Source organism: Elephas maximus, chromosome 13, assembly GCF_024166365.1.
Source record: "Elephas maximus indicus isolate mEleMax1 chromosome 13, mEleMax1 primary haplotype, whole genome shotgun sequence".
Taxonomy (NCBI): Eukaryota; Metazoa; Chordata; class Mammalia; order Proboscidea; family Elephantidae; genus Elephas; species Elephas maximus.
The window spans coordinates 92,754,938-92,782,619 of record NC_064831.1 but is presented as its reverse complement, the minus strand read 5'-3'; the positions used below and the strand labels follow the sequence as shown (position 1 = coordinate 92,782,619).

The 27,682-nt window shown below is 45.4% G+C and overlaps 1 protein-coding gene and 1 long non-coding RNA gene across 5 annotated transcripts in view; both read right to left on the bottom strand.

Moving 5' to 3' along the window:
- Positions 1 to 27,682, bottom strand: part of LRRK1 (leucine rich repeat kinase 1) — a 165,229-nt gene that overhangs the window by 71,321 nt on the left and 66,226 nt on the right. For 2 of the 3 annotated variants that reach the window (XM_049905203.1, XM_049905204.1), the window contains exons 5-12: positions 26,920 to 27,099; positions 24,928 to 25,076; positions 6,693 to 6,919; positions 5,284 to 5,411; positions 5,026 to 5,189; positions 3,345 to 3,482; positions 791 to 903; positions 65 to 141 (exon numbers count right to left, since the gene is read on the bottom strand). In XM_049905203.1, coding sequence (XP_049761160.1) covers positions 65 to 141; positions 791 to 903; positions 3,345 to 3,482; positions 5,026 to 5,189; positions 5,284 to 5,411; positions 6,693 to 6,919; positions 24,928 to 25,076; positions 26,920 to 27,099 — 1,176 coding nt within the window. The remainder of the gene's footprint in view (positions 1 to 64; positions 142 to 790; positions 904 to 3,344; positions 3,483 to 5,025; positions 5,190 to 5,283; positions 5,412 to 6,692; positions 6,920 to 24,927; positions 25,077 to 26,919; positions 27,100 to 27,682) is intronic. The other variant, XM_049905205.1, reaches the window with a different exon arrangement.
- On the bottom strand, positions 22,671 to 23,775 carry LOC126087657 (uncharacterized). 2 transcript variants are annotated; one of them, XR_007519808.1, is made up of 3 exons: positions 22,992 to 23,775; positions 22,816 to 22,947; positions 22,671 to 22,771 (listed from the first exon to the last, which is right to left on the bottom strand). It is a non-coding gene; the product is annotated as an uncharacterized LOC126087657 (long non-coding RNA). The 2 variants fall into 2 exon arrangements; XR_007519807.1 differs by having other exon boundaries at positions 22,816 to 23,189; positions 23,234 to 23,775.

Sequence of the window (27,682 nt, the reverse complement as noted above, 5' to 3'; positions counted from 1 at the left end):
CCCCATTTGGCAAGGTAGGAAATAAGCCTACCCACCTGTCTCTCATCTCCCGACACCAACGTACCTGTCTCAGTCCCTGAACGCTGGCGGCCTCTGGTGGTGAAAAAGGAAATACGCTTTGTTTTAAGTCCATCTTCACTTCTGTAGGGAAAATTTGAAAAAGTCAAAAATTGAGCAAAGCGCAAAAACATTACTATTTTGGCTGAGATGCTATAATGCTAAACCATCCAGAGAAAATTCAGTCAGCTGGCTGTCTGAGCCTCCCACAGCTTACTGGGAAGTGCGGACAGCCACTGCCTCTAATTGCATCTTTGTGCTCTGAAAGTCCTCAGAGAAGATACTCTAATGTTGGCACCGGCAGCAGTTCCCATTCTCGAACTTTTCCACCTCAGGCAGGTGTAAGCATCCCTATGCCTGGCAGAACGCATGTTCCCACAGCTGTCACTTTTCGTTGCTCACAGACGGAAGTTTCCTCTGGGGCAGAAGTTCCAAATGACTCAGGGTGGCTGGTCTCCAGCGACCCAAGGACCAACTGGGCTCTTCCCCATCTTTTCACCTTCAAGTGGGAGACTTTGAAGGCTCACTTTTAGGTATTTTATTCAATCTATGTACATTTTTGTTAGGGACTGGAAAAAACTGGACAGAACTGTAGTTCAGGCAGAATTTAGAAAGGAGACTCGATAGGAGTCTGTAAGAATGAGGAGAGGAAGGACCTCCCCCTCCGCCCCCAGGGTCTATGCTGGGTCACAGACGTTTTAGGACTTGCAGGATAAAGGAAGCCTCTGCTTACTTTCCAAGTTGGTTTCTGGAGAGATCCAGGGTTTTGAGCTGCCTGCAGGTCCACTTATCCTGAGGTGGAAGTGCCCCCAGCTGGTTTCCCTGTAGCCTCAAGAACATCAGGGCCTGAAAGAGACAGTGAGCCAAGGGTGCCATCAGGTACAAAAGGAGGAAAACTGAAAAGAAAGGCCTGTGTGCTGACGAAGCGCAGCCACAACTATTACAACAGACTCACCTTTACAAAGACTCCAACAGTCTGGGGTTCGGTAGTTTTCTTTTTTTTTTCTAAATTTTATTTAGTTTGCTGTCATTGCTGAGAATATACACAGCAAAACATACACCAATTCCACAGTTTCTACAGGTACCATTTAGTGACATTGATCACATTCTTCGAGTTGTACAACCACTCTCACCCTCCTTTTCTGAGTCGTTTCTCCGCCATTAACGTAAACTCACGGCCCCCAATTAATAGTTTAATACTCAAAAAATTATATAAAACAAACCAGACAGGACAGTTAATTTACAGAAGATGTTAATTTTCCCCTCAAAATTGACGAGGGGTAATTTTTCTATAAAGGAGACCAAGCACTTCTCAGTTTTAAGGATTCTTAAGTGTGATGATCACTCATGGGCCTCTGTTGGGAACAGGGGATGACTGAGTGTCCCAGGGGACACAGTGTCACCAACTGGGGGCGCAGTACGATGCTGGGTGCCCCCCAGCCTCCCTAGGTGAGGGCAGACCAGGATAACTCCCCCACCCGTGTCTGCTTGCCCTCCGCTGGCCAATGCAGACACTGCAGGGCAGCTGAGCCTGAGGCCCCCGGGAGTGGCCAGGGGAGCTGTGACCACTCTTTACCACAGGAACCACCTCTGCCACCCAGTGCTTTGGGCAGGTGAGCCTCTGTGATCTGGAGCCATGGGGATGACCAGGCCCTGGGGGCAGCAAGTGCTGCCAAGGCTCTACCCTCGGACTTCCAGCATGTTTTACTTTAACGAGAGTACCGGGGACACAGGTAATGCTTTCTTAATGACTCGGGTGTTGCCGTGACAACTGAGGTGGCCTCAGGGGGGCTAACAGGCTGTACTGCCCACAGTGCCTCCATGTGGCCTCTGCCTCCTACCTGGGTGAAAGGGGTTGACAGCCACCCCTCACCATGTGATGCAGCCCCTGAAACCCGTGGTGACACCTTTAGGCAGCACATCAATACATTTTTATGGAGGCCCTGCCATGCACCAGGCCCTTCTCCCTGGAGGAAGAGAACACCAGCCAACACTTCATGCCCACACAGTGGAGCAGAGAGGCCCAGGGCAAGGGTCTTCCTCCCCCCGTTTGTTGCTTCTGGCTGTGTGGATGTCAGGACACCTCGTCTGCCAGTTGTAGGTGAGATAAGCGAGAATAGCCTTAGAAAGGGACGTCGGGGGGCTCTCCCTCACGGACGGGGCTCAGAGCGGCACACGTGACTTACAGCTTTTACTGTGGGGCTGGGGCTGCTGCTCCCCACTGAGACGGGATAGTAGAGGTGGCAGAACTGGGGACCAGAGACTCTTCAGAAGAAAAGCCTGGAAATCTACTTGTGAAAAATCAGGCACTGAAAACCTGACAGAGCACAGTTCTACCCCAATACTCAGGGTTGCTATGAGTCAGAATCGACTTGGTGGCAAAGGATTCCAAAGGAGTCAGCTGTTTTGGAAGTAAACTCAGGAAAGGGCCTTTTCTGAGAACCTGGAGCCCACCCCCAGCTTGGACTTCTTTTTCACTTAGGTTGTTTGCAGGCTGGCTCTGGTTCCCCCACTCAAATGGGAACCCCTTAAGGCAGGACATGGGTTGTCTCCATCACTGGGAGCCCAGGGCCAGCCAGAGCAGAGGCCTGCCAGGTGTTTTCTGGAGGCACCAGAGCAACCCCCAGCAGGGCCCCGTGGTGGACACATGGGCTGCCCAGGCAGCCTGGTGAGGCCCACAGCACAAGCCTCAGCCTGCACACCCTGTGCAGCCCAGGGGCTCCCTACAAGGCTAGAGCTGCTTCCTCAAAGGCAGCAAGGCCCCTTCAACAGGTATGTTCTCAGCGGGAGGGACCATCGAGGCACAGTCATCTGGACATCGGGCAGGTACACTGCAAAGGGAGCAGGTGTGGGCAGGACGTGGCACTACCAGTCTGCAGGTACACTAAAGGCCCCACATTACAGGGTTCCCTTGGCCACAGGCACTGGGGGGGCTGGCCTTAGTGGGCTCATCCAGAAGCCAAGAAGAGACCCAGCAGGAGACAGGAGGACAAGGGGGCTGCGGGGCTTGGCTTATATTTTTGGATGTTACAGAAAGGCCTGGGGATAAAATTCCATAATCCCACCACCCTGGCATAGCTGTCCTCATCTGCACATTTCCTCCTGATCTCTGCTGGTAACCACGCACATCGTGACAGCTGAAATCACTGCACGGCACAGGTTTTAGTCTCCTGGTAGCGGACATCGCATTACAGCCCTTTCTTCTGTGTCTCGGAATGTGTGGAGGTCAGTAAAGAGAGTTTACTCACAAATGCTGAAAATCAGAGGGCAAGTGCTAGGAGACTTACATCAAGCTGGAAAAGCCCCAGGGGAACTTCTTTTAGTGCATTTTCTGAAAAATCCACATCCTTGAGATGATTTTTCCAAAAAATAGCCATTTTGTCTGGCAGAAACTCCAGGGCATTTCTGGACGTTTTACAACATTTCTAGGTGTTTGATGAGAAAGAGAATGAGACGTGAATTAGCTCTTTACGTGCAGTGGTGCCTATAAGGCTGCTTCCAAATGTGACGTAAAAAGATAAAACCATTAAGAAAAGGTTCTATAACAAGTATCACTTAATGTTAATTAACAGCCCCGGGCTGGCACAACCAGTTAAGGCGTTTAGCTACTAACTGAAAAGGCTGGAGTTCGAGTCCACCCAAAGATGCTTCAGAAGAAAGGCCTACCGATCTACTTCTGAAAGATCACAGCCGTCAAAAACCCCACGGAGCACAGTTCTACCCTGACACACATGGGCTCGCCATGAGTTGGAATCGACTCCACGGCAATGGGTTTAGTTCTTTTTTTAAAGAGTCTAGAACTCTCATTGTGCCACCTCCCCACCCCTCTCTGAAGAAGGGATGGGCACGGAGTTTCCTGAGGGGAGACCAAGGCAGCCCATAGCCCTGTTCCTTCATTCCAGAACGTCCGGCCCATTATGTTTGGAGAGAACAGAACAATTTAGGGCCTTGCTCTAGAGAGAAGCCGGTTCTCCAGACACAGGTGGTCAAACCATGTTAAGACTAGTGTTGAAGAATTTCCTGGTTCAGAACGATCAGCAATAAAACACAAATATTGCTGACGTTGCCCCATTTGTTTTAACAACAAAATTCTCAAAAAACAACAAAAACACACAAACAAACAAGCTCCTATTTAATTGGCAGTGCTACGAATGCAGATGACTTCTTTTTCTTTTCCTTATTCTTCTCTCACAGCTGTCCTGAAAGAACTGAGCCTGCCTGTTTTGGAGAGAACTCATCCTGTGCTAGCAGTCTGTACCTGCGGGAAGTCCGGTGGACGCTTCACGTGTGAGATCCGGGGCCCAGGGCCAGGCTTTCCACCAACTTACCTGCCCGGGACACTGAGCGTCGCGAGATGCCAAGTGATGGCTGCTTATCTACACCACAACAATCCCGTCACCCCGCACGGCTGCCATGACGGTTCATTTCATGGGTCAACCTGGCTGGGCTATGGCGCCCAGCTGTTTGGGCCAACAGTAGTCTCAGTGCTTGTATGAAGCACTTACATGTGATTAAGTCAGCTGGCCTCAAGTAAAGCAGATGATCCTCCCTAGTGGGGGTGGGCCTTGGCCCATCGGTTAAAGGCCTCAAGAGCAAAAACGGGGTTTCTTAGTGTGTGTTCTGCCTCCAGACTATAAATCAGACATTTTCCCAGAACTCTCTCTCTTCACTCTTTCGTCACCTGACCTAGGGATTTCGGGACACAAGTCTGCAGCAGGCTCCAGCCTGTCACCTGACCTATGGATTTTGGACTTGCCACCCCTCTACAATCCCAAGAGCCAGTCTCTTAAAACAAATCTCTCTCTATATATATATCTCACTGGTTCTGTTTCTCTAGAGAACCCTGACTAAGACAGCTGCCGAAGTGCTGATGTGAGACAAACATCCAAAGGTGCTCTGTGAGGTGAAGGTGGCCCACAGGGGGGACTGTGGTTCACGTGACTTTTGGAGTGGTACTTTTTTACTAACCAAAGGGCAGGCCCAGGGGTCTGGAAACGCTTTCAGGTTGTTTCTGGAGACATTCAGAAAAGTGAGTGACTTGAAGGAATGAAGGAAAAGTGCAGGGAGTTCTGTCAATTTATTGTCAGATACATCCAGTTCCTGTAGTTTCCGCAAACCAATCCAGTTAGTGGCTAGGAAAAAAAAAAAGGATAAAATGGTTAAAAAAAATAGTCCTATCAAGAGGAAAACGACAAATTAACCCAGGCTACTGGTGATAAAATGTACCATTTTCTTCCTCAAATAGTTTTTCTAAATAATTTTTTGAAGCTGTCAGTTTCTGAAGTTTGGAGAGGTGCAAAAATCCCGGAGGGAGGTGGAACAGCTTATTACCGGAAATGTCGATTTCCAGGAGCCTGTGGGAGGGGAAGATGGAAGTCAGGTCATCAGAACCAAGAAGCAAAGCACACTTTTTAAAACTTTCTCTATAAACAAGGAAGCATCATTTTTTTTCCCTCCCCTCATAAGGCTAAACAGTGTGCAGTGAAAACGTAGCACCTCTGTTTTATTCATTTGGTTAACTGTTACTGTGTGCTGTGCAGATAATCAATTCAGCAAGAATGAAGCAGTAGACAGCATCTCTTTGGTGGGCCCTAGTCTCGTTGACCAGTAGAGATTAAAAACCTTCTCTTGTATATGATGGGATCCCTGGGTGGTGCAACTGAAAAATGAGGGGTTCAAATCCACCCAGAGGCATCTTGGAAGAAAGGCCTGGCAATCTACTTCTGAAAAGTCAGCTACTGAGAACCCTGTGGAGCACATTCTACTCTGACACAGAGAGGGCCGCCGTGAGCCAGAATCGAATCAACGGCAGTATGTGAGTGATAGCAAAATCAGGGGTGTCCTAAAGGCTGCTGTGGTTAACCTTTTGGAACAAGGGAGCCCATCCATCCGGCCCAGGTAAGAGACTCCTGCTCGGATGGTGACAGCTCTTTAAGTTTTTGGTGCAAATGTCTTTCTTATTCTTGCTTGTAGGGTCCATGGGTTACTGCTGACCCCAAGCTCTTTCCAATACTCCCCGCTCTTTATTCACTCAGAGCCTGAATGTTTGAAATCAGCTTAAATCCTTTACGGAACAAGGCTTTGCATGCATGTGTCATACATAACTCAAGGAGGGAAAGGTCTCTCCCCTTCCTGTGCATCCTTGGGCCTCATACCGAGGTCTCTGCCCTAGGCCTCCTGGAAAAGGAGACAGGAGTGCCCACACTGTCTGCTGCTGCTCCTAGCCCTTTCTCTGCGCCTTCCCACTCTGTCTCTTTCCCCCTGAGGTGGAGCACAAGCTGGGGCCTCGGCCTGCCTGTCCACCCCTCCCCCTCCACCCCAGCTCAGCAGCTTCCGGCCGCCCTCCTCTGACTCCCGTGTGCAGACCCAGACCCGGCATCTCAGGCAAAGCTAGTTCCACTCTGCTGCCAGTGAGCAACCTGGGGCCAGAGAAGCATCTCCCCAGACCTTTGTGTTCCTCTGAAAAGGAGGCAGGAAGCTGGTTCCCAAGAGCTCATGCACAGAGAGGCATGCAGAACTTCCCTCCCTAATTATAGGCAGGACATTTGTTTCCAAAACCACAAAATGCCATCAGGGAGCACAGGCTGGAGGATAGGGTCACACAGGGCACAGACAGCCGATCACAGGACACGCACCTGGAGCAGATGATCTCATCCGAGGACTGCACGCCCGGCAGCTCCCCCAGGTGGTTGTCAGCCAGGTTCAGCTTCCGGAGGTTGATGAGCCCCCACGGGATGACTGAGGGGAGGGAAGCCAGGCAGTTTGCAGAAAGGTCCAGCTCTGTGATCTGGCAGGAGATGTCTATCAGCCAATCCAGGTCCACCCAGGGCAGCTTGAGGTGGGACCATTTCACACGAAGGGCCTGGGGGTTGGGGAAAGAGAAAAGCACACACTGACCTGAGCCCAGGGCCAAGGCCTATTTGGAATAAGGGAATACTTTATCCTAATAACAGTCTCTCTGCCCATCACAGCTGGAGTTCCAAGAGGTGGGGGGCCATGTCCATCTGTTCTCCTACACCTGCCGCAGGGGCTGGCACAGAGGAGGTCCCTATTCGCCCCGCACCTGTGCCTTGCAGGTCATCTCTGCAAGGCTCTAGCACCTTACCCCCAGTCTGTACAGGGAGCCCAGCGTTGCCCCCATCTGAGCTGACATCAGCCGTACAGAGGGGGCCCCCGGAGCTCAGGAAAATGTAACAACGCAGCAGAGACTGGGGGAAAGACACCAACAGCCAGCGGTGGGATAGTTTTCCCCTCAAAGTTGGCAGCGGCAGATGGTCTTCCTGATCTGGCCACTAGGTGGAGCTGTGTGTACTGTCTTCATCTTAGCTAAGCCACCTCCACCTTTGAAAGGCGGGTTTATACTCTTCTCAAGGCTCTGGCCTTTGAACCAACGGGAGGAGAGACTCTGTCTTACTCTTTGTCTATCTCTGCCTATCTTACCATGGTCTGGATGAAGAGGGACAGGTGATAGTGTCCTGGATTTAGGGTCAAGAGAATATAGTTTTAGTCTCGGCTAGTCTTTTTTTTTCTTTCCCCAACAACTCTGTTGCTCTGGGCTTGTTTTGTTGTTTTTACTGTTATTCTCCTGCAATTTTTTATTTTGAAATATTTTAAAACTGCAGAAAAGCTGGACTAGTGCCCAGCGAGTATCCATATATCCTTCACCTAGATCTACCAACTGTTAATACGTGACCACATTTGCCTTTTCTACTTCTCTCTGCACAGCACACAAAATTGTGCTTTAGATGAAGGCTTATGGAGCAAATTAGTTTCTCATTGAACAATTAATACACATATTGTTTTGTGACACTGGTTGCCAACCCTGCAATATGTCAACACTCTCTCCTTCTCGACCTTGGGTTCCCCATTTCCTTTTGTCCAGCTTTCCTGTCCCCTCCTTCCTTCTCGTCCTTGCCCCGGGGCTGGTGTGACCATTTAGTCTCATATACATGGTTGAATTACGTGTATTATTGCTTGTTTTACGGGCCTGTCTAATCTTTAGTGCAAGGGTGAACTTCAGGAGCAACCTCAGTACTGAGTTAAAAGGGTTTCTGGGGGTCATACTTCGAGGTTTCTCCAGTCTCTGTCAGACGAGTAAGTCTAGTCTTTTTTTGTGAGTTAGAACCTTGTTCTACATCTTTCTCAAGCTCTGTCCGGGACCCTCTATTGTGATCCCTGTCAGGGCAGCTGGTGGTGGTAGCCGAGCACCATGTAGTTGTACTGGACTCAGTCTGGTGGAGGCTGTGGTAGCTGTGGTCCATTATTCATTTGGACTAGTCTTTCCCTGTGTCTTTAGTTTTCTTCATTTTCCATTTTTCCAGATGGGGTGGGGCCAGTAGAGTATCTTAGATGGCTGCTCACAAGCTTTTAAGACCCCGGACGCTACTCACCAAAGTAGGATGTAGAACACTTTCTTAACATAACATAAACTATATTATGCCAGTTGAGCTAGATGTTCTCCAAGACTGTGGTCCCCAGCTCTCAGCCCAGTAATTCGGTTCCTCAGGGAGTGTGGATGTATCTATGACTTTGCCTTGGCCAAGTTGTGCTAACTTCCCCAGTACTGTGAAACATGCTCACTTTTTATTTTTTGCTGAATCATTCGAAAATAAATTACAGACATTATGACACTTTGCTCCTAAGTAAGTCAGCATGTATCTCTGAAACACAAGAGTATCTTCTTACATAACAATCATGTAATTATAATTTGCAAGAAACGTAACTTGGATACACTGTCAAACCCACAATCTACGTTCAAATATTCCCAATCACCCCAGAAAAGTCTTTCATCACTATTCTGTGCCCTGGTACAGGATCCAGTCAAGAACCACACATTGCATTCAGTTGTCATGTCTCTTCTTTTCTTTAATCTAGAAGAGTCCTTGTACCTTTTTACATCTTTTTCGACATTTCCATTTTTAAAGTCAGCCCAGTTATCTTGTAGAATATCCTACAATCTGAATTTACTCAATTGTTTCCTAAAGTTTAAATTCAAGTTAAATACTTTTGGCAAAAATCCCACAGAGACAATGTTGAGTCCTTCCTATTTTATTCCACACCAAGGCATCTGATGTCAGGTTATTCCATCAATGGTGATGCAAAGTTTCACCACTTGGTTAAGGTGATGTCTGTCAGAGCTCTCCTTTGTAAAAGGTGCATTTTATTGTTTGTCATTAAAAAGCACCCTGTGGGTGATATTCTAAGATCAGGTGACAATCCTGTTTCCAACACTGTTTCATCCAGTGGTTTTAGTATCCATCATTGCAGTTCCCAGCCTGAATCAATGTGATTGCAAAGTGGTGAGTTTTCTAAAACTATCATTCCTTCTACACCTAACCCAGTGCCACTGAGTTGATTCCAACTCATAGCGACCCTATAGGATAGAGCAGAACTGCTCCATAGGGTTTTCAAGGAACACCTGCTGGATTTGAAATGCCGACCTTTTGGTTAGTAGCTGAACTCTTAACCACTACTCCACCAGGGTTTTTCTACACCTATTACTTGGAATTCTCTTCTACAGAAGAGCTTCTCCTCTCCCTTTTTAAGTATCACAATGGATTCAAACTCTTTATTTATTCAAACTACTATAATTCATTATTATTCCTTTTGATGCACAAGTGGTCCCCAACTTGGTCAGGGGGAGTTTCATCAACCTGGCTCCTGAGTTCCTTTGATATATCTCTATCAGTAGCTGGGTACTTCCTTACTTCTTGGCAAAACAAAATGTTCCAGCTTCCTCTTGTGCTTTTCAAGACCCAGTCCTGGCATTAGCCCTGAATTCCTTTAGTGGGAAATGGTATTTAGAAACCAAGATCTGGGTATTAGGTGTGCTCATTGTCATGGGGTGTCATTGCTTTTAGGGCTATTCATCAGACATAGCTATATATGTATACAGAGTGCATTCTGATACCTCTAATTCAAATCCAGCCGCACAGGGTTCTTCCCAACCTTCCTATAATTCTTAACTGCATCATCCCGTACCTTGTTATTGTTGTTTTTAATCTGTTAAATAAGTGGTTTGGACCTGATGATGTCTGGTAACTCTGGACCCAGAGTTCTTTTGGGCTTATGGTCTAGCAAAGGACAGTGGCCTCCCCTTGGGCCAAGGGGAAGATGGCCTTGGGTAGCCTTGGGGGAAGCACAAGAGAGTCAATCAAAGAACCTGTGAGACAAAGGTTGCCATGTGAATCTTTTCAATGCCAAGTCTCTTCCTGGGCTCTCTGAGATCCACCTAGGTCCATGGGGCCCAGGGCCAGACAGCTGGACACTAAGCCAGGAGTCCATAATTCAACCTGACTCTCTCCACTCACCCTGCGTGGCCATTGGGGTTATTAACGAACTGAAACGGCAGCCAAAAGCAAGATGAAAAGAAGGCTTGTTTTGGTTTTGATTTTAAACAACAAATCCTAGGTGTTTGTTGAAAGTCTTATAAATAAAATTCTGTACAGCCATCAGAAATTAACAACACAACACAAAGGAATCAAAATGTCACTGTTATACAAGCCAATTACGGTATAAATGAACTAGATGTGTTCTGGGGCGCTGGCTGCCCCTAAAGATCAGCTTAGGTGCTGCTGCTGTACCTGCAATGGTTATCCCCCTCCTGGCACCTCCTCAGTGTCCTCTGAGCCCAGAGCTACAGCTTGATCAGCATAAGAACAGGGGCTGTGTTCTGCTTAAGTAATTCCCTGCAAGGCCTTGGGTGAGTCAGCCATGGAGGGGAATACCTTCTTCGGCTCTGTCCAGCTTAACTCCTCTCTTATATTAAAGCTCCCCTGACTTCTGCCATGGGGACTCAGCCTCATCTTTTCCACTACAGCGTCCCCCAGCCCCAGAACTCGACTGCCTCCGGTTCAGGGCCCTGTCCTACTGCCTTCTAAGCCCTACGTCGTGCCTAGCACTAAATAAATGCATGTGTTGAAGAAAATCAAGCCACTGAGACCTGTAATCCACCCATTCTGTACACCTTTAACCAACATTGGTCATCTTAAAACAGCAAGATCTCTCAAAACTCCTTAAACCCCGCCCCCTGCTTTCAGCCAAACATCTAAACTCCTACCCCCAGCAGCCCCACACCTCTGCCACCTGCCTCCAATCCAGCATTCCAACTTTGTCTCTCTCTTCCCTCAAGTGCAGTTGATCTGGCCAGGTCCCACCTCCTGCAGAGACACCTCTGCATTTCTGTTGGCTTATGGGTTAAAAACCATTCTAGGGAAAGAAACTGAGGGATGGGAATCATTCCTGAAGTGGGGGATTCAAGGCCAAGGAGAAAGTTCCAATTAAAATACAGAATTCATGAACGAACCAGGGGGCTCATACGAAGGTTGTGGGGGCCAGGTGGGTGTGGCCTTGTGTTGTGACTGGCAGGTTGCCCAGGTTGCTCTGGGGCTGCAGATGCTTCCTATGGGATGTGGGTTGTTACAGCTAAGACTGGAGGACACTCTGGTATTGAGCCTGTGGCTGAGAGAGCTTTTGCAAGAGCTGACCCCTAACTGCTAGCTTCCTTTTTTTTTTTAAATTATTATTATTTTATTGTTGTAAAAATATAGATAACAGAACATCTGCCAATTCAACATCTTTCACACGTACAAGTCAGTGACACCAATTACATCAATCATGGTGTGTAACCATCACCTACATCCATTGCCAAATTTTCCATCACCATAAACAGAAACTCAGTGCTTCCTAAATAATGAGTCCCCCTTGCCCCCTCCCTTCTGCCCCTACCCATTGCCATCAAGTTGATTCTGACTCATAGGGGCCCTACAGGACAGACCAGAACTGCCCATAGAGTTTCCAAGGAGCGTCTGGGAGATTTGAACTGCTGACCTTCTGGTTAGCAGTCATAGCTCTTAACCACTGTGGCACCAGGGTTTCCCCTCCTCCCCCTGGTAACCATTATTTAACTTTGATCTCGAGATGGCAGAGGTCTCTGGGTGGTACAGACAGCTTGTGCTCAACTATTCACCTAAAGGTTGGCAGTTCAAACCCACTCAGGGTTACTGGAGAAGAAATGCCTGGAGGTCTGCTTCCCCCAAAACTACAGCCACTCAGAGCCTGACACACAGTCCACACGCAGCAGTACTCAAGAACAAGTTGCTGAATGTGCAGACGTAAGGTAAGCAAGGTGGCACATCTGCTCTATAACTGAGGATGGTAACAAGCGCCCTAGTTGGTAGAGGAGAGTCTGCGGTGAGGAAGGTGCTCCCTGAACCAGGGCTTGCAGGATTAGTAGGATTTATACAGGCGGAGTAGGGCTATGAGTTACAGGGGGAGGAAACTGAAAGAGGGTGCAGAGGCTGGAGGGGCTTTGTTTCCCCTCAGTGGTAGTCACAGGGCAGAGTGCAAAGATATGGCATGGCAGACGGAACCAAGCTCAGGGAGCCAGGGGCTATCTATGGAAAATACTGCCTCTGGCAATTAGTCTTAAATTGCTGAATGATCTCTCACAGCTGGTGATGGAAACGGCGATGGCCAACAGAAACTGCTCATGAGTGCCCCTCCTCAAGTGGCGCCCAGGGCATGTGCCCTATCTGCACTACCTTAGTTACACCTCTGCAGGGAGTTTATGGTTCCAAGGGGAGAGGTCTGTGCGTGCACAGGAACGTGTAACTTGTGCATCTGGCTGCCCTAACGCAATGGCTTCTTGATCTTCGTGGACGGTGAGAATGTGACGGCAACCACTCAGCGAGAAAGAAGAGTTGTGGGGAAACCTTGTGTGCTTCTTCTGGGGGAAGTGTTTTATCAGAAGAAAACCAGAAATATAAGTGGCTGTGTGTGGCACCAACTTCCCTAGATACGAGGAGGAAGCAGATGGCTCAAGCTCCTAGAACTGAGCTCTGTCTAGGTCTTCCACCCACCTGAGTTTCTTCAGGGTTGGAGTTTGATGAACTCAGGCCCTAGGAGAAGTAGTAGAAAGCAGAAGTCTGGAAACATCATGATTAGACACTCAGATTATAGACATGTTTGTAAAATGATTTCTGGGCTGGATGGAAGTTGAAAAATTTGTTAAGATTTATACCTGGTCTTGGGTTGGAATTGACTCAATGGCAACGTGTTTATGGGTTGGGTTAGTTTGAAAGCTTTCATTTACAAAAATTATTTTCTTTTTTGTGCACAAAGATTAAGGGTGCCCAAGTGTTTACAAAGAGGCAGAGAGAAAGGAAGAAGAACGCACAATTACAAGAGCCAAAAGTCAGTATACTTGACGTCTAAACCTAGCCCAGCGAGCCCTGAAGCCCTCATTACTTACTTTTGCTTCATCCGGGAAGAATCACAGTAAACAATATTCTTAGGGAGAGAAGCCAGCAATTGTATAATTAAATCCATGAGTGATGAATTGCAAAATCAGAGACAGCTGGTCACAGAGACCCCATCAGCTCAACAGCGCAGTGGCTAAGTCACACCCATTCTGGGGTAAGCAGATGGAGAATGTGCTCATGTCTGTCTTCAAGTTCCACCCCATTAAACTTTAGGCCAATAAAAGGAAGTACTACTCTCCCCAGAAAGCACAGTGGGAGGCTTAGGAAACCTGTGCTTCTCAGCCTTCGTAGTAAGGTCGTTTCAAGAATATCTAAGGGCAACTGGTTCATTACAGTTGTTTCATTACAGAGGCCCTGGTGGATCAGTGGTTAAGAGCTTGGCTGCTAGCCAAAGGTCAGCAGTTCGACTCCACTAGCCACTCCTTAGAAACTATGGGGCAGTTCTACTCTGTCCTATAGGGTCGCTATGAGTCAGAATTCACCGGATGGCTATGGGTTTGTTTGTTTTTTTTTTTTTTTTAAAGGGTTTTGTTTTGTTTTATGTGTCTATTATTATTGTGTGTGCTTTCCACATGCTGACTTAGTAGTCAAGTCTGGCTGGGGTCACCGTGAACTCCCACCTCCCACTCTCACCAGGGTCTGCAACAACTCCGGCAAGCCTCCACCATCCTCAGACAAGATCACCCTCCCACTCTCTCCTACCGCTGCCCCCATCATCTTCCCTCCTTCTCAAACTCCCGGCCTCTTCTCTCCCCCTTCCTGCCCTTTGTAAATAAAGAAGAAAAAAGATGCCTATTAGAGATCAGGAGATCACAAATATAATACAAAGGAAGGAAAATGACAGTAAAACCAGTCACTGAACTAGGAAAAAGCCTGTGAGGACTCTATGGTGTAAAAGAAGAATTTCATGAAGGACTTGAGAACACTGAAGCAAGTAAGGGAAGGAAGCCATCAGGAAAAGGGACTGCCAGCCTTCCTTCCAGTTTATAAAATTATGGAATCAGGAAGAGAGAAAAAAGAAATCAGTCCTGACAAAACATTCCTGCTAAAAATATTGTAACTAATAGAACTAGTACTGGTTAAAACTACCAGTATAATTTAAAACAACAAATGGCCACACTAAATGTCCATCATAGATGAATGGATAAACAAAGCGTGGCACACACGCACAAAGGAAATACTACACAGCTATAAAGAGAAATGAAGTCCTGATACATGCTACCACATGGATGAGCCTTGAAAACATCATGCTGAGTGAAATAAGTCACTCACAAAAGGACAAATATTGTATGACCCCACGTATATGAAATACCTAGAACAGGTAAATGTGGAGAGACCAAAGTTGCTTAGTGGTTACCACGGATGAGTGAGAGGGAGGGGGAAAGGGCAAGTCATCGCTTGGAGCACATGGGGCTTCTAGTTAATGGTGGTGGAAAAATCTACAAACAGTGGTGACGGCTGTACAACATGATGAATGAACATAATCAATGCCACTGAATTGTACCCATAAAATATGTAGAAAAGGCAAATGTTTTGTTATATATAGTCATTACAATAAAAAAAACGGAAACACTGCCATAAAGACCAGACAAATGAGAAATGTAAACACAAAAATGACTTACAAGACGAACGTTAGATGGTGTATTATAATGTGACAGGTAAGTCATGTGAATGCTGCTGCAAAAACAAGGCTGGGCACGTTAACAGTCAAAACGTAAGGACAGGTTGCATACAAGGCGAACACTCAAAACCCGGACTCTGTAGGTGGAAAAGCTAGAAGTCAAGCTGTGATTGGATGGTTAACAACTTCCTGGCAACTCTTTGCAAGGCACACAAAGTACTTTCACACCCACTTTTTCAAGTGACCCCCATAGTAACTCTGGTTTTGCTCTGTGGGTTTGGGCACAATTTGTCCATAAAGAACCTCAGAGAGATCAGTTTAAAGGTGATAGAACCAGGGCTGTGATTCAGATGCTGGGGCTCAATCTCGTTCCCTTCCTCTGCACCACCATGTTTAGACAGACATGGAAAAGGTGACAGAGAAGTTCAAAGGCATTTGGAGAGATGACCAAGGCACCCAGATGATGACACTAGGCACTGAACCAACAGCAACCAAAAACATACTCTTTTAAATAGTATTTGGGTAGCAGAGAAAAACCAATACACAACAGATTTTTTAGAACCACAAAAACATCACAACTCTGATCGCCATCACTACCAAAAAAAAAAAAAAAAAAAACATGATACACAATAAACCAGACCCATTCTTCTTTGGAAAGTTAAAATAAAGCAAGAAAATGAAAATAATTAGACTAAGAATAGAAAAGCCAAGATGATATAAAAACAACAAAGTTGATATATAAAACCAGTTTGAGGGTCTTTGAAAAAAATAACAAAATTGATCATCAATCAACTAAATTAAAAAAATAGGAAGCTTATAACAAATACCCCATCACTAGTTCCAATTTCAGGATTTTGCAAAAAGCTAAAAAAAAAAAAAAAAAGATGTCTGCAGTTAACTAAGCTACTTCTTAACTTACTATTGAGAGAGCCCTCACGCCATTCAACTTTCAAATAAAGACAAAAACTTCTACCTCACAGAACTGTGTAGGCGATTAAATAAGCATGTTTGGCAAAGTACTTTGTTAACTACACAAATGGAAGGGAGATTACCGCATGTATGAAATTTCAAGATTCCATCTACCTCTTCCTTCTTCCTTCCATCTATCCATCCATCATCTATCTACCCACCCACCCATTCATTCGACCATCCATTCATCCAATCAACTATTTTTCCCTTCCCAGGTCTGGGCCTCTCTTGGATAACCCTGGTGGCATAGTGGTTAAGTGCTATGGTGGCTAACCAAAAGGTCAGCAGTTCAAATCCACCAGGGGTTCCTTGGAAACTCTACAGGGCAATTCTACTCTGTCCTCTAGGGTCACTATGAGTCGGAATTGACTCAACGGCAATGTTTTTTTTTTTTTGTTGTTCTTCTCTCTCTCCTTGTCTTCTTCCTTCTACCTATCCATCCACCCATCTATCCATCTATCCATCCACTCACTTATCCATCTATCCATTCTGTTCCAGGCCCTGCACTGAGGGGCAAAATGCAGACTAAAAGCTGCCAAAGCCTTTGCTTCAGGGAGTTTTTGGTCAAGTGGGGTCACTGAAATTAAACAAAAATTTCACCTGGACAACCCCAACCTGTGTTAATTAGGTGCTATGGATAAAATGGACAGAAAACTCTGGGAGACAAAAAGTGGGGGAGTGACCTGGTCTGGGCTTGGGAAGGCTCCCCTGAGGATGCTGTGTTGGGTTGAAATCTGAAGGGTGTCCTGGAGGAGAGGAACAGCGGCGTGCAGAGTCCTGAGGAGAGAACCACTTTCCCTGGCTGTGGGGCCTGCCCTGCTGACCTGCACCGATGGTATAGTTTCCCTGTGGCTGGATGTTTGGGTCTCTTTCCCCTAGTCTCTTCTTCTTATAAATAGCAGTGTTTTGACCACTTTTGTGGCAATTACTTTTTTTCCATTTGAATTGTCTTAGAGATATCCTTCAGAAAGGAAATATCAAATTCAAAACAGTTCACTGGGAGAAGGTAATTTTACAGCTTTTGTTGCATGATGCCAACTACTTTCCACACATATGGAACCAATTCCCTGTGCCAGCTGCAAAGCACTGCCGTGCCCATTTCTGTATGACGCAGCCACGGGCCTTACTCAGCATTCATATTGTTTGTGCTAGTTTAACAGGTGTGTGGCAGTGCTTTCAAGTTGTTTTAATTTGAATCCCTTTAATTGCTAACAAGGTTGTATATGCTTCTGTGCCATGATTTATGTGTTTCTGTGTATATAAATTAACCGCTTATTTTGCTTGACTTCTTACCCAACAGAATCTGTGAGCAGCCTGACATAGGGACCAGGGGTCTGGCTCAGTCACTGCCCAGTCCCTGGTGTCTAGCAGATACCCTATAAACATTGAATTAAGTTCAATTACTGACTGACATGTAATTGTATCAATTATCTGTTTTGGATTTAAGTTTTTGTCAGGCTTTTTTTCCCAATATTTTATATAGCTTTCCTTTTTATACTATTTCTTTTTTTAAATTTGCTTTTGTATTTCTTTTTAAACTTATGTTTTACTACATATAATTTTGTTTAATATTTAAATACATTAGTTTTATATCTGATTATATATCTTTATACATCTGAAATATAATCATTTCCCTTTTATAGTAGGAAACCCTGGTGGTGTAGTGGCTAAATGATACAGCTGCTAACCAAAGGTCGGCAGTTCGAACCCACCAGGTGTTCCTTGGAAACTTTGTGGGGCAGTTCTGCTCTGTCCTGTAAAGTTGCTCTGAGTTGGAATTGACTTGATGGCAATGGGTTTGGTTTTGGTTGTGGTTTTTTAAGTGGGGTGTATGTGTGTGTATATATATATATATATATATTCTGATGAATTTTTCAATGCCTCTGTCTTCTACGTGTCTGGGATTTACTCGCACCATTATGAATCTGATTCTCTATGCTGATATCCGATAGTTCAGCAACATTTGATAATGTTTCTTATTCTTTTTCTTATTGTTTTCTAGTTTGTCATGTAAGTTCCAGTAATAGTTTTAATATTTTGCATCTCAGATTAATAATTTTCTCCATTTTTAACTAAACACAAAAGGTTTATATAATGGTTGCTTTGTATTGTGTTTTAAAATCCAGTAGGAAAAGTGAACACCTACGTGAAATATCATGCGGTGTTCTTGTTCACTTTTTCTACCATGTGAATTTTCACAATCATTTTTTGATTGCGAAACCTGGGTAATCCATCCCTGGTTTGACCACCGTTATGGACTGAATTGTGTCCCCCCACCCCCACAAATATGTGTTGGAATCCTAACCCCTATACCTGTGGATGTAATCCCGTCTGGGAACAGGGTTTTCTTTGTTATGTTAATGTGGCCATATCAGTGTGGGGAGCGTCCTAAACCTCATCACTTTTGAAATATAAAAAGGGCAGATCAGGCACAGAGGCAGGCAAGCACAAAAGGGGGAAGGTAGATACCGCTTCCAGGTCGCCAGGAACCGAAGAGCGCTGGAAGAGACATGGCCCGTCCCTCAGAGCTGACAGACGGAGAGCGCTCCCCTAGAGCTGGAGTCCTGAACTGGGACTTCTAGTCTCCTGAACTATTAGAAAATAAATTTCTATTCTTTAAAGCCACCCACCTGCGGTATTTCTGTCACAGCAGCACTAAGAAACTGAAACAGCCACAGACACTGTATAAACGGTGGGTCATCAGCAACTTTTAGGCCACGTAAGCAAAGCTAATCCAAAAAGTAATAACACCATTCTCCTCTCTCCTTAGGTTAGCTTCCAGATTTGGAATCATTAGGGGATTTTAACAGGATATTAGTAATTTCACCATTGGGTCATTTCAAAAGCAGTTTAAGCTCTGGTCTACTTTCTACATTCCAAACAGCTCCAACGATCCCCTGGGCCTGGCCTCTAACTCTGAACGGGGACAATAGCACAGTGATTCCAGGACCGGATTCGGCATTTCCTTCCTGGCATTTCTAAGGTTTTCTACTCCTTTCTGGTGTGATAACATCAAAGCATTATTTCTCATGGCAACAAACTGAAACACTGACAGGACACTGGCCATGAACTCAAGTCTTCTCATTAAATGTTAAGGCAAGATTTGGGCGGTTTCCAAGAGCTGGGAGGAACACAGGCTGGTCAGGAAAACATCTCTAGCCAGGTCTTACTTTGTTACACTTTTGTTTTCTGGACTATACAGTGTGGCCTCATGAACTGCCCTTATCCAAACACCAACAAAACCCAAGAAGTCAGCCCTGACAAAGGGCCCTGGGATAGAAATGCGGCCTTCTCAGCAGTGCCCCTTTTGCCAGCATGAGGCGATTCTGGCAGCCTGAGGAGTTAGGTGGCTCCTTAGACACACAGATGGCAGGAGGGCTGCTATATGTGGACCAGCTGTGACTTCCAGGAAGGTAACAATTGCATTCAAAAAACACAGAATAAGTCTCTAGATGACCTATGAGCCATGGACACAGAGCCGACTAACAGGGAGGTAGGGCACAAACATATAAAAAACTAGATGGCACCATGGGATAATCACCCTAAAACATCACTGTGCAGCCGTGACTAAGTGCTGAACCAGCAGGAGAAGCCACCCACGCCACACATGCCATAGTGGGATTACAAATTCAGTAAGGTTACTGCCAAACTTCAAAGCCAGGGGAGTTTTCAGGCTATAAGTACATGTCAGCAAAGACCTTTTAAATTCCTACTGATGTCTAGTGTTCTGAACCAAAGATGTCACTCTGATCCCACTGGACTGCTGGAAAATAGGAGCACTCACCTCTGGTTCGTGAGTCATCCTTCTGGCTAGGGGCCCCTCTGGGCCGCACCCTCTCTTCTGCAGGCAGCACAGAAGGAATGCCTAGTGCTTCGAGATTCAGATTCGAGATCACAGGGCGGCCAGACACACCCACTCCAAGGTACTTGCCCTTGGAATTCACTGCTCTGGGGAAGCCCAAGGAGTCCCTATGACTCAGGTGTGCTGTGCTTTCATTTTTTCTTCTGATTCTACCAGGAAGAGCTGTGGAGCAAGCATTATGATCTTTGCTTTACCTTCTCACCTGCAAGTGCAATAACTACTCCCACACTATCTTGGCAAGCATAAGAGGAGCTACCATGCAGAAAAGGTCATAGGCATGGAAGCCAACCATTTCCGGTTTAAAGTTTTCACTTTAAGCGGAGAAAATCTGATCACTGGTTCTCAGTGTTGGGTGCACGCTGCAATCACTCAGGGAATTTTAACAACCAGATTTTGATAAAGCCAGTGCAAATATGCAGCAGACAGAGGACTTGAATAATGCAATCAACAAGGTAAAATTAGAAAAAAGATGGAAAATAAATATTCAATTCAAGAAATCAAAAAAAAAAAAAAAAACAACCTACGGCAATATTAGACACATGCCACATGTCTGGCATTGCTACTAGCATGCTACAAATATTACCGCATGTAATCGCTAACCATCCGTCCCTCTGACACAGGAGCTTTCTTGCCCTTTCTATTTTACAGATGAGGAAACCCAAACACAGAAAGTGCAAGTAACCAGATGAAGGTCCCAGAGCTGTGAAGTCTGGAGCCCAGATTAGACCAATGAAGTCTTATGCCAGAGCCTCGCTTTAATCATGACATAACAAACTCATCAAAAAAAGAAAATATGAAGAGGGGTTTAATAAAGGTAAAAGCTAAAAATGAATGAAACAATAAAAACAAATCACAGAAAAAGTAAAATCTAGCAAGTTCCTTAGAAAGACCACAAAAATATATAAATCTCTAGCGAGGTCTGGTTTTTTTTTAGGCTGATCAAGTTCAAAAGACAAAAAGTAAAACCATTCAATATCATCAATGGAAAGGGAAACATAACTACAGATACAGAAGCAAATAAAAAAATTACAAGAAAAATATAAATGCAACACCATGACAGCAAATTGAAAAATCTACTTCCTACCAAAATATAATCAAAGAATTTCACAAAAGGGAAAGCAGACAACCTGAATTGACCAATGACTTCAAAAGAAGTCAGAAAACACAGACTTACTGTTAAGAGACCTACCACTTCAGACTGCTTTATTTAATTAACCTTTAAAAATAAATGATTCCTATGAAACTTCTCCAGACCATAATCATATGAAAAGTTCCCCATGTCATTTTGTAAAGCTAGCAAACTCTTATTTCAAAACCTCATAGAAACAATAAAAACAGAATACTATAGAACGAGTCACTTGTAAGAATAGATATAAAAATTGTAAATAAAATATCAGCAGTGAAAAAGTCAATTGGTGTTTATTCCAGAAATTCAAGGTTGGGTCAACATCTATCATCATCATTCATTACATCAACAAGTTAGAGTAGAAACACTATGTGATTATATTAATAGCTGGCAAGAAAGCATTTAACAAAATTCTGCAACCATTCCTAATAAAAACTCTGAGCAAAAAGGAATACATGAAAACTACCTAAATATGCAACAGTCTAGTTATCAAAAACCTACAGCAAATGACCATAAATTGCTGATACCAAGACCTTTAAAATCAGGAACAAGAGCTACACCTACTATCATCACAATGACTCAACTTTTGAAATGTCTAGTGATACACAATCAGATAGACATGAAACAAGTTATATAAAGACTGGAAAAGAAGGAACAAACCTGTTCTGAATTTGCAGATGATTTGATCATATACCTAAAAGTCCCAAGGAATGTTACAAAAAAACTATTAGAATTAATAGGAAAAGCTGTTAAAGGGACTGGATAAAGCATAAATAAACAAAAAGAGCTTTTCTCCGTGCCAGTAACATCAGGTTGGAAATGGAAATGGGGGGGAAAAATTATACATATTCAAATAGTTGTGAAAACAATAAAAATGCCACAAATAAAGAAGATAGGTCCAGGACCTTTATTAGAAAACTATAAAATCTCATTAAAGAACATAAAACAAAAGCTACACAAGTAGAATCATTGTGGAAAGTGGACAAAATAGAAGAGCAAATGTATGATAACAGTCAAGACATCTTTGAAAAAGACAATGAGTAGAAAATTTATGTTAACAGATTCTAAATAAAATGCATGTAATCAAAAGAGTATGTCATTTGCCCAAAAACAGACCAATAGGTCAGTGAACCAGTACACAGAACCCAAAAATTATATGGCGATATAGTGGGAAAAATGACAATGGTGTATTTCGATTCAGAGGAAAAGGAAGCTTTATTTTAACAACTGTGCTAGAACAATTGGCCATCCATCCAGAAGAGATGAAAGCTAGACCCCCTCTCATACCACGTTGTAAGAATTGTGCAGGGGCAGCGTATAACCTCCTCTAACTTCACAAAGGGGAAGGAGGCCCAAGATCAACAGCCCAAGGCTGACTCCTGTGGGGCAGAGGTCAGACATGCGTCCTCCCTCTGCCATCTCTGCCAATTCGGACACCAGGGCATTTTCTGCTTCTCTGCTGGGTTTGCTAATTCACTGCAATGGCCACGCAGAGCTCAGAGACAATGCTTACTATTATGGGGTTTATTAGGGGAAAAACAGGTCACAATTCAGGTTCAGGGTCGCTGAGGATAGAGTTCTTCCATCAGGACAGCCTCTTTTCAGCTAGGCCCACAGGCACGCCTCTTGAATTAACCTTTGCTCTGCTCGAACAAGTGGTACAAAACTCTTTTAGCTCTGCCAATAAGTGCCCAGAGGTACCCCGACTCCGCCAGTAAGCTTTGGCCCAAAGACACTCAGCTCTAGCTCCACGGGTCCACAAACCTAGCTCCACGGGTCCACAAACCTAGCTCCACGGGTCCACAAACCTAGCTCCACGGGTCCACAAACCTAGCTCCACGGGTCCACAAACCTAGCTCCACGGGTCCACAAACCTAGCTCCACGGGTACACAAACCTAGCTCCATGGGTCCACAAACCTAGCTCCACGGGTCCACAAACCTAGCTCCACGGGTCCACAAACCTAGCTCCACGGGTCCATAAACCTAGCTCCACGGGTCCACAAACCTAGCTCCACGGGTCCACAAACCTAGCTCCACGGGTCCACAAACCTAGCTCCACGGGTCCATAAACCTAGCTCCACGGGTCCACAAACCTAGCTCCACGGGTCCACAAACCTAGCTCCACGGGTCCACAAACCTAGCTCCACGGGTCCACAAACCTAGCTCCACGGGTCCACAGACCTAGCTCCACGGGCCCACAGACCTAGCTCCACGGGCCCACAGACCTAGCTCCACGGGTCCACAGACCTAGCTCCACGGGTCCACAGACCTAGCTCCACGGGTCCACAAACCTAGCTCCACGGGTCCACAAACCTAGCTCCACGGGTCCACAAACCTAGCTCCACCAAGTGCCCAGAGGCACGTTATTCTGCCAGCAAGCCCCCTGCATGAAAGCACTCAGCTGTCTTGCTTTGTAGGCTGGGAAGCCCGTTGCACCATCTCCTGCCAGTCTCTCCTGCCGCTGCTTCTTGCTGTCTTCAGTGTTAACACTCTCTCTCTCTCTCTCTGTGTCTCTCTCTGTCTCTCTGTCCCTCTCTCTGTCTCTCTCTCTCTGACTCCTGGTTCCAGAAGCTTCTCAGTGCAGAGATCCCGGACCCAAAGGATGAGCACCACTCTTGGCCCTTCTTCCTTGATGATGGTGAGATCCTCTTCTGCAGGATGGCAAAACTGACCAATCCCCTGGGTGGGCCACAATTACCTTATCTGCACAGTCCCACCCAGTCACCTGAGTGGGAATTACATGACCAGGGTGAGAAAGGCCACACAAAAGCAAACCACCCCACCACATACATACAAAAATAAATTCCAAAAAATTTAAAGCTTAAAATGCAAGAAACAAAAAAATAAAAATATTACAGTAAACTCTAGGAGAATATATAAAATTGGGGGTGGAAATTACCTTCTTATGTGTTATAGGCTGAACTGTGTCCCTCCAAAATGTATCAACTTGGCTGGGCCATGATTCGCAGTTATCATGTGATTGTCCACAATTTTGTCATCTGATGTGATTTTCCTATGTGTTGTAAATCCTAACCTTTATGATGTTCGGAATCAACTTGATGGCAACAGGTCTGAGGATGTTAACGAGGCAGGATTAGAGACAGTTACGTTAACGAGGCAGGACTCAATCTACAGGTTTAGGTTGTATCTTGAGTCAATCTCTTTTGAGTATAAAAGAGAGACTAGAGCAGAGAGGTAGGGGCCTCATGCCACCAAAAATGAACAAGAAGGAGGGGGGCGTGTCCTTTGGACCTGGGGTCCTGTGCTAAGAAGCTCCTAGACCAGGGAAGATAGATGACATGGACCTCCCCACAGAGCCAAAAGAGAGAATGCCTTCCCCTAGAGTTGGCACCCTGAATTCGGACTTCTAGCTTCCTAGATTGCGAGAGCGGAAACCTCTGTTCGTTAAAGCCATCTACTTATGGTGTTTCTGTTATAGCAGCACTACATAACTAAGACATTATGAAACCCAAACGTATATAATGAACACTGTTTTTGTTACTATAGTGAAAAACTAAAAACTAAACCTTGTATATGTTTAAAATGTTTTTATAGCTTTTGCATGGGGAAAGATGTGGAAAGATCCTTAAAAACCAAAAAAACCAAACACACTGCCGTCGAGTCGATTCTGACTCATAGCAACCCTATAGGACAGAGTAGAACTGCCCCATAGAATTTCTAAGGAGCGCCTGGCAGATTCGAACTGCCGATCTCTTGGTTAGCAGCCCTAGCACTTAACCACTATGCCACCAGGGTTTCCGGAAAGAGCCTTACTGGGTTGTTATTTACTTCAAGGGGGTAGATCAGTAATTTTTATTTGGTCTCTTGTTTTACTTGTTGTAACAGGCACATAGGACTTTTGTAATTTTTAAATGTAATAAAGAAAACTTAAGAACATTTTGAAAAGAGATTGTTAAAAATGATGACATATTTAACCACTCTTGAGAAAAACAACAATCGCAGCAAACTTTGATAAAGTAGATGAAGCTCAGATTTCAGAGCCTCAGCCGAGAGGCAGGACCTACTTACCGCTTTTCCCGGACAACCACTGGGCAGGGCACTGGTTTCCATGAAATACTTCCTAAGGAGATGTTTGCTGGTGTCAGGGCTGTCCAGTAAGATGTAAGAGCAGAAAAAAGCCCCATGACGAAGCAGGAATATTGCAACGTCTTCATTCCCTAGAGGAACAAAACATGGAAAGGTGAGAACACTGAGGCGCAGAGCACGTCACCAACTGTCCAAAATGCAGAATGTGATACGTGAAACAGAAACTAAAAACATTTTTGTTAAATGTCTCTATTACTTTCCTTGAGGTATCAAGTTCCTATTAGTGAGATAACTTCGTAAGACTTTGCCCTTTGGAATGTGTGACGGTTAATTTTATGTGTCACCCTGGCTAAAAACCAAACCAAACCAAACCCATTGGTGTCCAGTCGGTTCCGACTCACAGCAACCCTATAGAACAGAGTAGGACTGCTTCATAGGGTTTCCAGGGAACGGCTGGAGGATTCAAACTTTCTGGTTAGTAGCCGATCTCTTAACCACCGTACCACCAGGGTGACAGTACCCAGTTATTTAATCAGATACTAGTCTCAATGTTGCTGTGAAGGTATTTTATAAATGTGATTAAAATTTACCATCAGTGACTCTAAGTAAAGGAGATTATCCTTGATAATGTGGGTGGGCCTCATCTGACCAGCTGAAGGCCTTAAGAGCAAAACTAAGGTTTCTGGAAGAAGAAGGGCTTCTACAAGACTGTGGCACAGAAATCCCGCCCAAGTTTCCAGCCTGCTACCTGCTTGGAAGAATTCAGATCCAAGGCTGCAATGTCAACTCTCCTCTGAGTTGCCAGCCTGCCTGTCCTGTGGATTTCAGACTTGCCAGCCCCCACAACTGTATGAACCAATTTCTTAAAATAAATCACTCTCTCTCCCTCCCTCCCTCCCTCTCTCTATATATCAGTTGCAGTCAAGTCAACTTGGACTCATGGTGACCTCGTGCGTGTCAGAGTAAAACTGTGCTCCGTGGGTTGTCAATGGCTGATTTTTCTTTGGGAAATAGATTGTCAGGGCTTTCTTCTGAGGCACTTCTGGGTGGACACGAACTTCTAACCTTTTGGTTAGCAGTTGAGTGCACTGACCATTCGTGCCACACAGGGACTCTCTATGCACACACACACACACACACACACATTCTTACATCTTTGTCATCACAAAAGATAACAGACAAAAGAAAAATAATGGATTGGGAGAAATACTGGCAGCATGTATGATAAACAAAAGGCCTTATATCCCTAATATACAAAGAGGCTATCTGCATATTAATTCTGTTTTTCTATTTCCCTGGAGAGCCCTGGCTCATACATACTAACAAATAAACAAATCCAATGCTGCTGAGTCAGTTCTGACTCACGGAGATCCCCTGTGTTATGGAACTGCTCCATAGTTTTCTTGGCTGTAATTTTTATGAAAGCAGATTGCCAGGCTTTTCTTCTGTACCATTGCGGGGTGGGTTCGAACTGCCAACCTTTAGGTTGGCAGTTGAGTGCAAACTGTTTGTACCACCCAGGAAGCCTGGCTGATACCCACCAAGAAAACCAAACCTGTTGCCGTTGAGTCAATTTTGACTCATAGAGACCCTAGAGGACACAGTAGATCTGCCCCATAGGATTTCTAAGAAGCACCTGGTGGATTCAAACTACTGACCTTTTGGTTAGCAGCTGTAGCTCTTAACCACTATGCCACCAGGGTTTCCTGGCTGATACAGCGGTCTTATAAAATGGTCCCACTTGCCATAGTTGGTCCCTGTCCCTAAAATCCACCTTCAGGAGTGAGTAGGTGGGGAGGATATTTAGAAAAGGAAACAAAGAGTAAGGGCTGCAAAAGTCTCCATGCAGAGACAATTTGAGAGCTGGGGATGGCTGTGAAGACCTGGTCCCATGTCGCCAGCCTGGGACGGTTTCAACACTAGCTGTGGAGACAACACAAACACCTGAGTCGGCATGACTCAGGCGGGACCCACCTGACTTGATGGCCGCGTAGAGGGGCAGGCGCGTGATGGCAGGGAACTCGTTCTTCCTGACTGCGTAGCTCTCTGGGTCGGCCCCGTGCGTCAAGACGAGGAGCTTGACGACCCCCAGGTGGCCCTGCTGGCAAGCCAAGGCCAGCATCCAGTTCAGCAGCCGCCGGGGGCTGCAGGGACCTGGTGGGAGATGGCAGAACAAAGGGAAAGGGTACTGGGTACGTACACTGACTTTCCCTCTGGCTGTCCTGTATCTAGCCAAAATCACCCCTGTTGACTCGTTAGTGTTTTCTGGAATAACCAGTAAGCCAGTTGCCACAGTCAGTTCTGACTCATGTGTGTCAGAGTAGGACTGTGCCCCATAGGGTTTTCATGGCTGATTTTTTTCAGAAGGAGATAGCCAGGCATTTCTTCTCAGGTCCCTCTGGGTGGAATCTATCCTCCAACCTTTCAGTTAGCTGCTGAGTACCTTAACTGTTTGTACCACCCGGACCCTCCATTTTCTGGAATATCCCTATGAACCACGTGTAGCATTTTCCAACATCGTATAAACCCACCTGCTTGTGAAATAATGTCATGTGAAGAAAGGCAAGATTCAAAACAACATATACAGTGCAATCTGTATAAAAAAGTACACGTGTGGAAAGAAGGCTAGATAGCAGTACCCCAGCTTTGAAGCGTTATCTTTGGATAGTGGAATTTTAAACATCCCCCTACCTCCCACCCCCAGTGCTGACCTCACCTTTAAAATGGTGTTACACGC